Raw genomic sequence first — 12,935 nt, 5'->3', positions numbered from 1 at the left:
TTTTTTGTTAAAAACAGTTTAAGTTCAGTTCCTGGGGCTAAACTTGGGGAAAGGAGCAGGTAATTTAAAATGCATAAACTAACAGAGAGTGCTGCTTGAAATTAAGAATTAGAAAATAAAGTTATAACAAGTGGTCTAAATGGGCCGGTATACAGAGGTATGACATACTGACACTTACTACTTTGTGTGTAAAACTAGTAAATTACATTACTTACACTTTCCATATCGCCACTTCTACATTTCTAAACCACTACTTGTAAATTTCCACTTTGACCACTGACCAGAATAGTTGTTTTGATGATGTACATTTCTGCTAAGATTATGTTACCTCAGTTGTAATAATGTACATTTATGATCCAGATGCTTTGTATATGGGCCGAGAGGGAGAAGCAGCCAGTGTGTGGCTAGCTTACAGCCATCATCACGTAGACTTAAATATTTTTGTATGCTGTAGAGTTTAGTACTCTGTATATCTGATGAAGAGAGGGTATCTCTCAAAAGTCTGGCATGTTAGTCCAAATAAAATTCCAAATAAAGAAGTGTGTCATAGAATACTACTTTACCTAACTTTAATCATTCTCACAAAGGTATTTCAGCTATTAACAAGTGCAATTGTACTCCAGTCCCATTGAAACATTTACATTATATATACAGTATGGGCTAACATTGCATGATTAAAATTCCTATAAAGAGGTTTAATCAGCACAACCAAAGATATTGCCAATTGGTGAATAAAAGCAATGATATAAAGATCCCACTACAAATGCTGCTTCTTTCTGGATCTGTCCACATTTTGATCCAGCTGAAGAGTGCAACATTGTGTGCATAGCACCAGGAAATATCCCTCAAGCATATATGTGCCTACTTTGTTCCACTGAATCCACTGTATTTCTAATAAATACAAGAAATATAAATGCCACTTCATAAGACAGTAATTTGTCTAACATTTTAATAGCATATTAAAAATTCATACATGAAAATAAGAGCTTATCTCAACAGATCCTACTTTTAGCAGTGATCTGATCTCTTCCCATAGATTGTAAGCTTGCGAGCAGGAACTTCTCACCTCTTTGTCTGTTTTACCCAGTGTGTTTATTACTGTCTTTGTCACCAATTTTAAATCGCTACGGATTTGGCTGGCGCTATATAAATAAATGTTGATGATGATGGTGAATGAACTGTCCTCTGGTGTCAGATGAACTCTGCCATGCGGGAAGCCACCCTCAAGTTCAGTCTTTACATATTCGGCAGGGGTATTCCTGCCCTTGAGATCCCAGCATTTATTAGAAAAGCTTGATTTCAGTGGAATTAAGTATATGCTTCAGGGATATTCCTTGGTGCTATAAGTACACTATATTACGCGCTTTCATTTTGTTTTATTATAAAAAAAAAGTTTCAATCTATATTTGAATATAATATGTATATGTACAAATCAAAACTATCTCGAAGGTAGAGGAATTTCCTCATAGGTTATCTTAATGTAAGGGGCCTTCATAGGTAAATACCAGTATTCAAAATTATAATACAGATAAAATGTTTTTTGTAAAACAGCCTTCCCATATATATCTATAATACTCATGAGAAGTTCTTTGAATGACTGATGAGGTCTGTAAGGGAAGTAAAATTTATGAATATCAGTTGCCAGTGACTTATTCCCATGTGTGCCAAAAATAGAGCTTTCATTGCCCAGGTATACAGGTTCTCCACTGTACAAAAACAAGCGAGTGTAGTTTGTCTGTACATTCTTCTTGAAGGTGGCACCAAGCTCAGATAGCTTTTGGTAGGTTCGAAGCACAAACTTGCTGCAGTCATACGAATCAAACCACACAGAAGAGTTGGCTTCCACCGATTCTTGCACAGTCCACGTCTCATAATAAATGCCAGTGTTGTTATCCCCTTTTAACCATTTTGCCATCTCATTAAACATGGTACCTATTTTATGAAACAAACAAAATCAAACTGAGCTGCCACGAAAATAATTTTAAGCTTATAATAAGTTAAGTTGATAGTGAATTTTTACTATGAATTTTTCCATTGTTACATTCACACAATTATCTCAAAATGTTGCGAGTTGTTTTTGACTGATAATTTCTTCTGCCACCCAAGACACACTGGCTAACAACCTATTTTAATATTTGCGATTTTCTACATAGCATTCTAATATCCTAATAACTTTACATCATGCAGGGGGAAGTAGAGAAAGGATCTAATTTAAGGCTTGTGCAATTTTGCTTGTTTTAACAACGTTGTGTTGACTGGAATTAGGGTAATTTCTAGTTTTATTTTATTCTCTTAAGATGTGAAGAAGGGGGGGGGGGGTAAATTTGGAGTAAACAGTGACCACTCCAAGAAGTGAGAACTCAAACTTCTAGCTACACTTACTGGATTCATTGGGTCATACAAAATGGCCAACATGGCCTTATTGGGTTAGAGTGAGGGCAGCTGATCAGCAATTAAGAAAACAAAACACACCTGAGATTGTTGACACTGGAACTAACGTTCCATAGCTACTCCAGTGTTGATCATCTATTCCTTCAAAGAAACACGCTGCTCCTTGATTACACCAGAAAGGTTCATCTATGTCAGGTCTGAGATGAGGGAATGTGCAGTTACCTAACTGAAAGAGTTCATACCATTCGGCTGTGTAATTCTTGCCAGTTAATGAACTTCGGAATCCAATGGCATCATGCATAATTTTCTAAACATGTAAAAAGAATAAAACAATAACAACTAAAAAAAAGAAGCATTTGTGGCAGACTAGGTGACACACATGGTGGCTGGTAGACATTTAAATAAATGTATTTATTTAGGTATTTTTTTACATCTGTTTTTACAACTGTTAAACCAAATGGAATGTAGTTAATATTTCAATCTATTCAGTCAACCTTGTGTACTTGTTCCATTAAGCAAATATAGCCTTTGTAATCATATCTACTGGTGTTTGCAAATGTAATGGCTGTAATTAACTGTATTAGCTTATGACCGTTGTGAACACTGCTTAGATTCCAGTCCACTTAGTTATATCCTTTACCTCCAATTTTTTTATTTTGCTACAAGAAACTATAGTGAATGTTGCTTCTGATACCAACCCGAGGATGTGGCGGTCGTGGAGGTGATGATAGGGATCCTGTGTTGTGCCCACAAAACATAAAATACAAGCTGATCCAATAAGTAAAGCACTTTTGCAATATTCACATAATCTATATAGAACCGTAGGGCCTATTTTGCTAAAGATATATTCTATATCCTATACCTATCCATTGGTAGATTGTATATCACCCTTCTACCTTTTTGAGCAGATAGTCAAACTGCAGATGGCTAGATGTATGCAGTACTCTATATAACCAGGCATCTGATACTTAAACACACAGCCCAAATTAACAACTGTTAACATGAGTGCATACTCTGATTCATGTTCTTGTTGGGGTGTCACTGTTTGTTATAAAAGCAGGGACTGAAATAATAAATCATAAATGAGATGATTTAGAGTTCATCCCTTCTTAATTTTGACCATCATGTAAAATTTGTTGCATTGCGCACAGCTTGTGCCAGTATTTTGAGCTTCACATTTCTAACACTTGTGCCCCATTGTGCTTAGAGAGGCAGATCATGTGCAATTTACGTGCTAGTGCAGTACAGAGAGAGCATGCAGATGCAACTTCAGCACATCCCTTTGAGATGCGTCTTATTTTGGGTTACATGTTAACTTAGTATGTAAGCTCTCTAATGAGCAGGATCCTCTACCCTTTGTTTTCAAGTCTGAATATATTTTGTCTGCCTTGTATGTCCCTGTTTTATGTATGTCCTGTTTTCCCTTCTGGGATAATAATAATAATAATCTTCGAAATATGTTGCTTAGTAAGACTAAATTTAGCCTAAAGTTGATAATAATGATTGATGCATATTTACTCTGGACACATCTATAAACTAGATTTCAGGTTGCACACATCTTAAGATGAGTAACTTAAAGGTGGAAATTAAATTTGCTGCGAAGTTCCTCAGAACATCGTGGCCGCAGGATCTTTACAGAAATCTCCGCTGATTTTTTTCTCGCGCCCCATAGAGGTGCGAGGAAAAATGAACGGAGATTTTACCGTAGTAACAGTATAAATGCACAGCCACTATGCTCTGAGGAACATCACAGCTAATTGAACTCCCCCAAAGTATAGATGATGAAACCAAAGCATACAGACCCATATTTGCATATATACAAATCAGCAACTCTTGTATTCAACTCTAAGTCACTCCCAAAATGTCATGCGTTGGACTCTTCTTAGTTACATATAAATTGCTTAGGCTGTGAACATTTCTATCTAATTGTTTAACAATCTTCAAATATATGTGAATATACTAAAAGTATACTTACAAAATGCCCTAGCAGATCTCCATACTTGAATTCCCAAACAGGTGCTTGCAATCGAAAAACATCTATAGTGTCTTGAGTTTTCATTAGGGGAATAGATCCATCCGCATATCCAGTAGGACAAAATGTGTATTTGGCTTGGCAGTATGGATCGGATTTAGGGCGATGGTCAAAACGCCTGGATTCAGTGAGAATATAAAATAATCACTAAATCTATGAGCAGACACAGCTTCTACTATTGTAACATTACATATTATATTACAGCGATTGGTTAATTTGCTGGACGATCTAATGGCTAACCAACTCATAAAGATTATATGTATATAACATTACCTATAAGACTTGGTCACAGACACCAGGGCTATAGAGTCCTTCACATTGCAGTACATGTGAAAATTTACAAAATATGGTGAAAAGGTTAAGAAGAGAATCTTAACCTAAGCATTATTACCCTTTAAAGAGCATAGTCCAGCATACAGCAGCAACACGAGGCCCAGTATATAGTTTTAGGTAAAATTGTGGATCTACCACCAATATATGTAATATATATATATATATATATATATATATATATATATATATATATATATATATATATATATATATATTTCTAAATATGGCTAATACAAAACTGCCAAGGGGCAAATTACAATCCTGACAGAACGGCTTAGGGGGTAGGAAGAGGGTCCAAGCTATACAACCAGGGGAGGGCTGGCAAATTTTAGCCCAGGGGGCAAGACTTCAGTCAGAAGCCTATTAAGAACCTTTTCAAGAAAAAATAATGAAAGTGGCCCAGTGACTAAGTCCAAGGTAGCCCTCTATAGGACTAACCAGGGGGGCAGATGCCCTCTGGCCCCAGCCCAGCCTGCCCCTGTATACAACTATGATAAATCATTTTACAATATCATTGCTGAGATGCTGTTAGTATAGTATTTTTAATGCAAACAAACGCTGAAGGATAATAAAAAGTCGACTCCAATAGGTAGCTACATTAAAATTACGCATTAATGGACACAACACATTGTGGGCATCGCTTACTTGTATGGCACTGGCCAGCGCTGCAGGAGCCCAGCTGTGCTGCACAGAGATACTCCGAGCAGGAGCAAACCAGAGGCCGCCAGTCTGATAATGATTGTACCATGACCCATTCTCCCTGACACTGCGGCGACCACCAGATTGCCGTCCTGCACCCTTACATCACCACTACTCTGTTGTTTGTATAATACTTTGTTCCGCTATCATATGACCAGGAAGACACAGGAATTCAGTTCGGTAGTTCACGGTAGGCTAGTGATCTTCATAAAGTACATTTTTAAATGTGTTTAATTTAATTGAACACACATTGCCACAACTGATGATGTTATGATTTAATATCTATCCCTTAGTTTCTTATCACGTTGTGGCAGAAGGCTCTTGCCCGGATTAAAGATGGCCGGTGAAGATTCCAGGAATAGCGTTGTACGCAGGGACGCCAGAAGGAATTCTCGTTTTTACATATTAAGTATGACGTTGACACGGGTTAGGTCACATGACGTTGCCTCCGCTCAGAGAGAGGGTCTGGTTGTTCTTGCAGAGCTGTGTGCTGCGGTCTTCTCCGAGCAGTACATGCAACTTCCCCAAATCTACCAGTGTTATGATGTTTTAATGACAATTTGCTAATCAGTTCTAAAAAATATTGCGTTATATTAGGTGCATGGTGTTAGGACAAGGTGTGACTACATTTCATGATTAATAAAATCAACTTTAAACAGCTTTATCTTTCAACGGCTGTGAAAACGCAGTACCCACCATGCTGTGCCAGCCATATAAATATTATGTGGTTAACAAAAATGTTAATTTTCAAACTCTCATCAGGATAATTCAATTAGAAAATCTAAATCAAATGAATATTTAAATCATATATCTACATTGTGTTGACAGCAGACCACCCTAGCTGTGGCTAGACATAGACCTCCTGCCTAGACACTGGTCATTTAGCTCGGTTTTGGTTGCACCGCACAATACAGCAAAAAAGGTTTAAATGCAACCCCTTTCCTTGGTCTAATTACCTCATTAGACCCTGTCTTCCACCTGTTGAAGTGCAACCTAGGAGAATCACTGCAAGAATTTAACTTTATCTGCCACCTTATCCTGCAGTTTGTGAATCAAACCCATAAGTTTCCGCTTGGAATTCGGCAGCCTACCCTTTGCCACAATATATTTGCTACCGATTTTGCAAAAAAAACTCGAAAGGTTTTGGTTTTGGATCTGCATTTCATTAAAAATTGTGAAAAATAGGTAAAATAATGTAATTTTGAGCTGTTTTTGCTCCAATAGTATTATTTATAGCATTATCATTAATTTCCAGTCATTTCCCATCTATATTCTAATGATCCCTTCACAACTGTCACAATTTTCATCGATTTTGATCAAAGTCTGCAGTGAGCTGGCTGGCTAAAATTAGTGACAGAGCAATGGCACAAATACATGGAAATTTAATAAAAGGTACACTGCATTTTCTCAATTGTACAATTGCTTCACAGAGGAACCAAGAAAGAACAAGGGTAGTGTCGGACTGGGGTATAAAGGGCCCACTGGGGGATACAATGGTAAAGGCCCACCAGAGGGGTGTGGCAAGCTGCTGAAGGTGGTGTGGTCAGCTCACAGAAGACGTGGCTAACTCCATAGCGTAGTATATAAAGAATTTATTGTATATAAAGTGTGCAAAGTCTTGGCCCTGCCCCTTATATTGGGACAAAGTCCTGACTGAGCAGTCCCAAAATTACGACTGCCCTAACAGGATCAGAACAGTTGGTAGACATTCCTGCTCTCTCCTACCTGTTTTTGCTGCTGTAACTACCTGGCTCTGGTGGTGTCTGAAGCTCTGTTGTTGCTTAGCTGGGTCCTGGAATGTTGGGGTCCTGTTTGGAAAAAAGATAGGAACATGAAAAATGGAAAGTCCAGCAATGAGTTAACCCTTTAAAATCAATAGCACCCATGTTTAATAATTTGTTCATTGTCCCTGCAACCAGCCCCGACATTAAATTCACAGTATTCACATTTAATAAATAAAGTAATTTCGCTTAATCAACCCACACATTAAATTAATAGCATTAACATTTAATAAATACACCTATTTCCCACCAACCAGCCCTGACATTAAATTATTTTACAAGTGTTTACATTTAATAAATAGCCCATGAAGTACATTAAAAACCACATCTTTAGCAGAAATTACAGAATATTCAGTTTGATGTATTAGAAATCCCCAATGAAACAAAATCTAATTTGACACCAATAATCTTTTTTCAATCATTTCTTAATTGAAAAGAATATTATCACAATAATATAAATAACTTTCTCAAAATACAAGAACTATAAATAATAAAAGTAAATACAGTATTACTAGTTTCAGACTAGATGAGGACAGAATGGTAAATAAAGGATGGGGGGGCTGAGTGGTACTTTATGTAGCAGAGTTGCTATTGAAATAAGGGAGTCCATTGGATCCTACTACTCTGCTACTAGGTCTAGATCAAGCTGCATTGTTAAAACATATTCAAATTACATCTTAACATGTTGGTTTAACAGTGGGCACTTTCACACAGAAAAATAGAACTCTTACCTCACTTATGCGCCGGCTTATATTTCTTTCCTGGCTGAACGCGTCAACTCTCTCTCGCAATGGTACTGATGTCACTGCTGACAGCATCGCAACGGTCTCACTGTCCACCTGTCGGCTTTAGGTGGATCCTCTCAGCTCCTTTTCGCCGCAACAGGGCTCACTCTCCCCTGTCCTCTATTGTCAGTCACAAGGAGTGGCCCCTGTCCAAAATGATAGGGGGTGGAGCAATCAGGCAGTGGGGCCCACCGGTGGATTTCCCAGTACCCCGGTGGGCCAGTCCGACACTGAACAAGATGATTACTTTTATGATACCTCTCCTCTCTGATCTACTTGATAATCAGGAAAGAATGTAACTAACAGAAATTAGTATGTGCCGTAATGCTGCCCTTGTGAATCAAAGGGACTCGTCACTCGTATATATTTGCAAGTATATAAAATAAGTCATGTATATCAATACGACATGAATATAAATATGCAGATTCCCAGAGCTCTTCAATACAACCTCAGCAGCCCTGCCTTACCAAGTGGAATTACCACTAATCCATAGACAACAGAATATATATATATATATATATATATATATATATATATATATATATATATATATATATATATATATATTGTGGCAAGGGCCCGCTACTGCTGAAGAACACGCGAACAACTTCTTCCTTTTTATGTAGTTTTATTGTCAGGATGGTAAATGTTTTGACACCGTACAGATTTCACAGCAATACTTGGAGACCCTAAACGCTAGCTAGACATAGCTCAGCTCTCTCAAGACCAGCCAGCTTACCCAGCGTTGATCTCAGTGCACAAATGATATAAACAAGCTTTTATACCTGATACTCCTCCCCCAGCCTTAGCTTGATGGATAGGTGACACACCCACCTTCTCTTTAAAAGGAAACGCCCATCACTGGCTCTGTAATTCAGACAGACACACCCTGTCTGTTTGCTGAGAGGAAGGATTTCAAGTCATGTAAGTTAAACCAAATTTAAACTATTGCTTTTCATACATAGGTCTTTACATTCAATCTAGGTGCATAACTGCACAAATGTTTTACTCTACTTCCCTGCTTTCTCTGCATATTGCCAGCTAAATGCCTCCTTTTGTTACATATCCCTCCCCCTAGCGTCTCCAAGTAGGGGGACGCAGACTTCGCGAGGAGCGCATATTTTCGTGACAACGCATCTGCATTTTTGTGTAGAATCCCGGGTCTATGTTCTACCGAGAACTTGAAAGGTTGCAGTGCCAAGAACCAGCGGGTTACCTTGGCATTTACCTCCCGGTTGCTCTGCATCCATCTCAATGGTGCGTGGTCTGTTATTAAGGTGAACTCTCTGCCTAGGAGATAATAACGCAGAGCTTCTGTAGCCCATTTTATGGCGAGATATTCTTTCTCCACAGTGGCATATTTTTGTTCCCTTGGAAGCAACTTACGGCTTAGTTACAGGACAGGATTTTCTACTCCATTCTTCTCCTGTGACAAGACTGCACCTAAGCCAACACCAGAAGCATCAGTTTGGAGGAAGAACCTCTGGGTAAAATCCGGTGCTTGTAGAACTGGGGAGGAACAAAGAGCTAACCGAAGATCAGACCAGGCAGTTTCTGCAGAGTCAGACCAGGTTAATCTATCTGGACAACTTTTTTTTAACATGTCCGTTAATGGAGCAGCTCTAGTGGCGAAGTGGCTTACAAACCGCCTGTAGTAACCTACTAAGCCTAAAAAAGGTTCTAAACTGTGACTTTTTCTCTGGTCTTGCCCAATTTTTGACTGCCTCCGCTTTGTCTAGCTGGGGTTTGACATGCCCTCGACCAACAACGTACCCCAAATATTTGGCTTCTCTCATGGCTATGGCACATTTCTCTGGGTTAGCTGTTAACCCTGCTGACCTTAATGAAGCTAAGACCGCCTCACCTTTTTGGCTAAATGTGATCCCCAGTCTGGGGTATAAATCACTATATCGTCCAGGTAAGCGGCAGCATAAGCTGTGTGAGGTCGTAGCAATTTATTCATGGCCCTTTGGAAGGTGGCAGGTGCCCCATGCAATCCAAAGGGTAGGACTTTATATTGATAGAGACCATCAGGGGTGGAAAATGCAGTCTTTGGCTTGGCCGTGGAAGTCAGGGGAACTTGCCAATAACCCTTTGTTAGATCAACGGTTGTCAAATAATTGCTACCAGCAAGATTTTCCACTAGTTCATCCACATGTGGCATTGGATAGGCATCAAACTGCGACATACTGTTTAGGCGCCTAAAGTCATTGCAGAACCTAATTGTCCCATTGGGTTTCGGGACAAGCACAATGGGACTATTCCACTCACTAGTGGACTCTTCAATCACATCTAACTGGAGCATTTTCTCGACCTCCTTTCTCACGTCCACCTGTCTGGCTTCTGGAATACGATACGGCTTCTGCTTTACAATGACTTCTGGCGCAGTGACAATGTCGTGTTCGATTAAGGTAGTGCGCCCAGGAATGGAAGAGAAGACATCCCTGTTGCGGCGAATCATTTCTTCAGTCTGTTGTCTCTGCTGAACGGACAAAGCTGGCTCTATGGGCACTTCAGACTTTTCAATGGCAGTACTCACGACCTGAGGAGAGGTTTCCTCATCATGCCAAGGTTTAAGGAGGTTAACATGATATATTTGCTCCTCCCTTCTCCTACCTAACTGGCGGACTCTGTAATTGACAGGACCGACAGCCTCTAGAATTTCATATGGACCCTGCCAATGGGCGAAAAGTTTGCTTTCCTGGGTGGGAACCAGGACTAGGACCTTGTCCCCAGGATTGAAAGATCGAACAACAGCACTTTTATCATAACTTTTCCTCTGTCGTTCCTGAGCCTCTTTTACATGTTGCTGCACAATGGGCCCTATCTTTCCTAGCCTCTCATACATTTGGGACACAAATTGTACCAGATTTGGCTCCCTGGGACCTTGCTGCTCCCACCCTTCTTTTAACATATCCAAGATACCCCTGGGCTGTCTCCCAAACATTAGCTCAAAGGGACTAAACCCTGTTGAAGCTTGAGGTACCTCACGGATGGCAAACATCAAATAGGGAATAAGAGTGTCCCAATTTTTTTTCTCTTGAGCCACTGCTTTCCTGAGCATGTGCTTTCATGTGCGGTTAAAGCGTTCCACCAAGCCATCTGTTTGTGGATGGTATACAGAGGTGTGAAGCGCCGTAACCCCTAGCAACTGGCACATGTCTTTCATCAGTTTAGACATGAATGGAGTACCCTGATCTGTGAGAATTTCTTTGGGTATTCCCAAGCGTGTAAACATCAATACAAGTTCTCTAGCTATGGTGCTGGACTTTATGTTTCGTAGGGGAATTGCCTCTGGATACCTGGTTGCATAGTCAAGCACCACTAGTATATATTGGTGCCCACGTGCGGATTTTTCCAGTGGCCCCACAAGGTCAATGGCTATCCGTTCAAAGGGAACTTGTACTATTGGTATAGGAATGAGAGGTGCCCTGTACATGGGTTTGGGACAGGTTCTCTGACAAATGGGACAGGACCGGCAATACTTTTTCACTGCCATGTGTACACCAGGCCAGTAAAACCTAAGCAGAACTCGTTCCCATGTTTTATCCTCCCCTAGGTGTCCCCCACAGACATGTGTGTGTGCTGCTTTTAACACTAGGGGTACATGGACCTGAGGAACCATTAATTGTTCTACTTTATCCCCCTGCACATTAGCAACTCTATACAGGAAATTATTTTTAACAATAAAATATGGTATACCTTCTGCAGGCTGGGCGGCTTTCGCTACCCCATTTACCTCAGTCACACTTTTAAAGGCATGTTCCAAAGTGGCATCATTAAGTTGGTCTCGAGCAAAGTCCTGCAGAGGGAACAAAATTGGTTTTGCGGACCAGTCCGTATCCTCACTGACAGGCGGGGTGGGCTCATCTGCGACATCACCGACCAATGCTAGTTTGGACTGTCCATGTTTCTCCGCAGGTGGATGCTTTTGTGGAACTCCTGCTGTGACTCCCAGGATGGCAATCCGGTTTGGCGGTTTCCAAAGATCGATATCCAGATGCTGTGGATCTTTAGGCGGTTCCTTTAAGACCGGGCTTCCGACCGTTGCATCAGTTGCCGGCATGTTCGGCCGGATGCGCTCGCCGAGGACATCATTAAACAGTGGGAAGTCTCGCCCCAAAATGAGTGGATATGGGAGTTTAGGTGCTATGGCAGCTACCACCATAACAGTTTTGTCTTTGAGTGTGACTGGTAATATTGTTCTTTCATACTCCTCTGTCGTGCCATGTACGCAAAGAACCTTCACCTTGGGCAACCGAGAAATTATGGTTTCGTGTAAGGCAGAGCTGGAAACCAATGAGAGTTCCACTCCCCAAGTCAACCAAGGCCAGAACAAGGTTCTGGTTGATTAGCACAGTCACCCGGAACAAACAAGGACTTCCTGATGTGGGACTCATGGTAAAACAGCTTGAAAAAACAGGCCCAATATGTGCCACGGAACAGTCCATGGGTTCCGGTAGTTTAGGACACTTTGCCTTAAAGTGGCCTGGCTCACCACATTCAAAACACCTGGCCCTCTGTCCGTAGCAAGGATTATCAAACCTGGCTTTTGGCGTGGCAGCGGCTTTGGCACAAATGCAGGTTCTTTAGTCATTTGCTGTAGCGCACAAAACCTTTCTACCACGTTGGCAAGCTCTTCATAAGTTTGTGGGTCTGATTGCAGAACCCACCTTTGCAAATCGCGGTTCAGCCCCCGGATGCAGTGATCTATCGCCAGAACTTCAATAATCCGAGAAGGCGAATTCTCCTCAGGCTGCAGCCATTTCTTTAAAATTTTAGAAAGCTCAGCCACTTGCGCTCTGACCGGTTTTTCTTTAACATAGCGCCATTGGTGATAGCGCTGAGCTCGGCCTGGCCCGGAAACTCCAATGCGAGCCAATATCTCAGACTTTAGGCACAGATAGTCAGAGG

General features: G+C 40.7%; 1 protein-coding gene and 1 long non-coding RNA gene across 2 annotated transcripts; one reads left to right on the top strand and one right to left on the bottom strand.

Moving 5' to 3' along the window:
* Positions 1 to 552: 552 nt before the first annotated feature.
* CLN5 (CLN5 lysosomal BMP synthase) lies at positions 553 to 5,535 on the bottom strand. Its single transcript, XM_075199843.1, has 4 exons — positions 5,402 to 5,535; positions 4,367 to 4,541; positions 2,473 to 2,698; positions 553 to 1,932 (listed from the first exon to the last, which is right to left on the bottom strand). The coding sequence occupies exons 1-4, from the start codon at positions 5,509 to 5,511 to the stop codon at positions 1,439 to 1,441; spliced, it is 1,005 nt and encodes a 334-aa protein (XP_075055944.1). The 5' UTR covers positions 5,512 to 5,535; the 3' UTR covers positions 553 to 1,438.
* Positions 5,536 to 5,558: 23 nt separating this feature from the next.
* LOC142141403 (uncharacterized) lies at positions 5,559 to 6,114 on the top strand. The gene is made up of 2 exons (XR_012688662.1): positions 5,559 to 5,645; positions 5,749 to 6,114. It is a non-coding gene; the product is annotated as an uncharacterized LOC142141403 (long non-coding RNA).
* Positions 6,115 to 12,935: the final 6,821 nt, after the last annotated feature.

The sequence above is a fragment of the Mixophyes fleayi genome, chromosome 2 (assembly GCF_038048845.1).
Source record: "Mixophyes fleayi isolate aMixFle1 chromosome 2, aMixFle1.hap1, whole genome shotgun sequence".
Taxonomy (NCBI): domain Eukaryota; kingdom Metazoa; phylum Chordata; class Amphibia; order Anura; family Limnodynastidae; genus Mixophyes; species Mixophyes fleayi.
The sequence above is the reverse complement of the archived record's forward strand: the minus strand, read 5'-3'. Positions and strand labels throughout refer to the sequence as shown.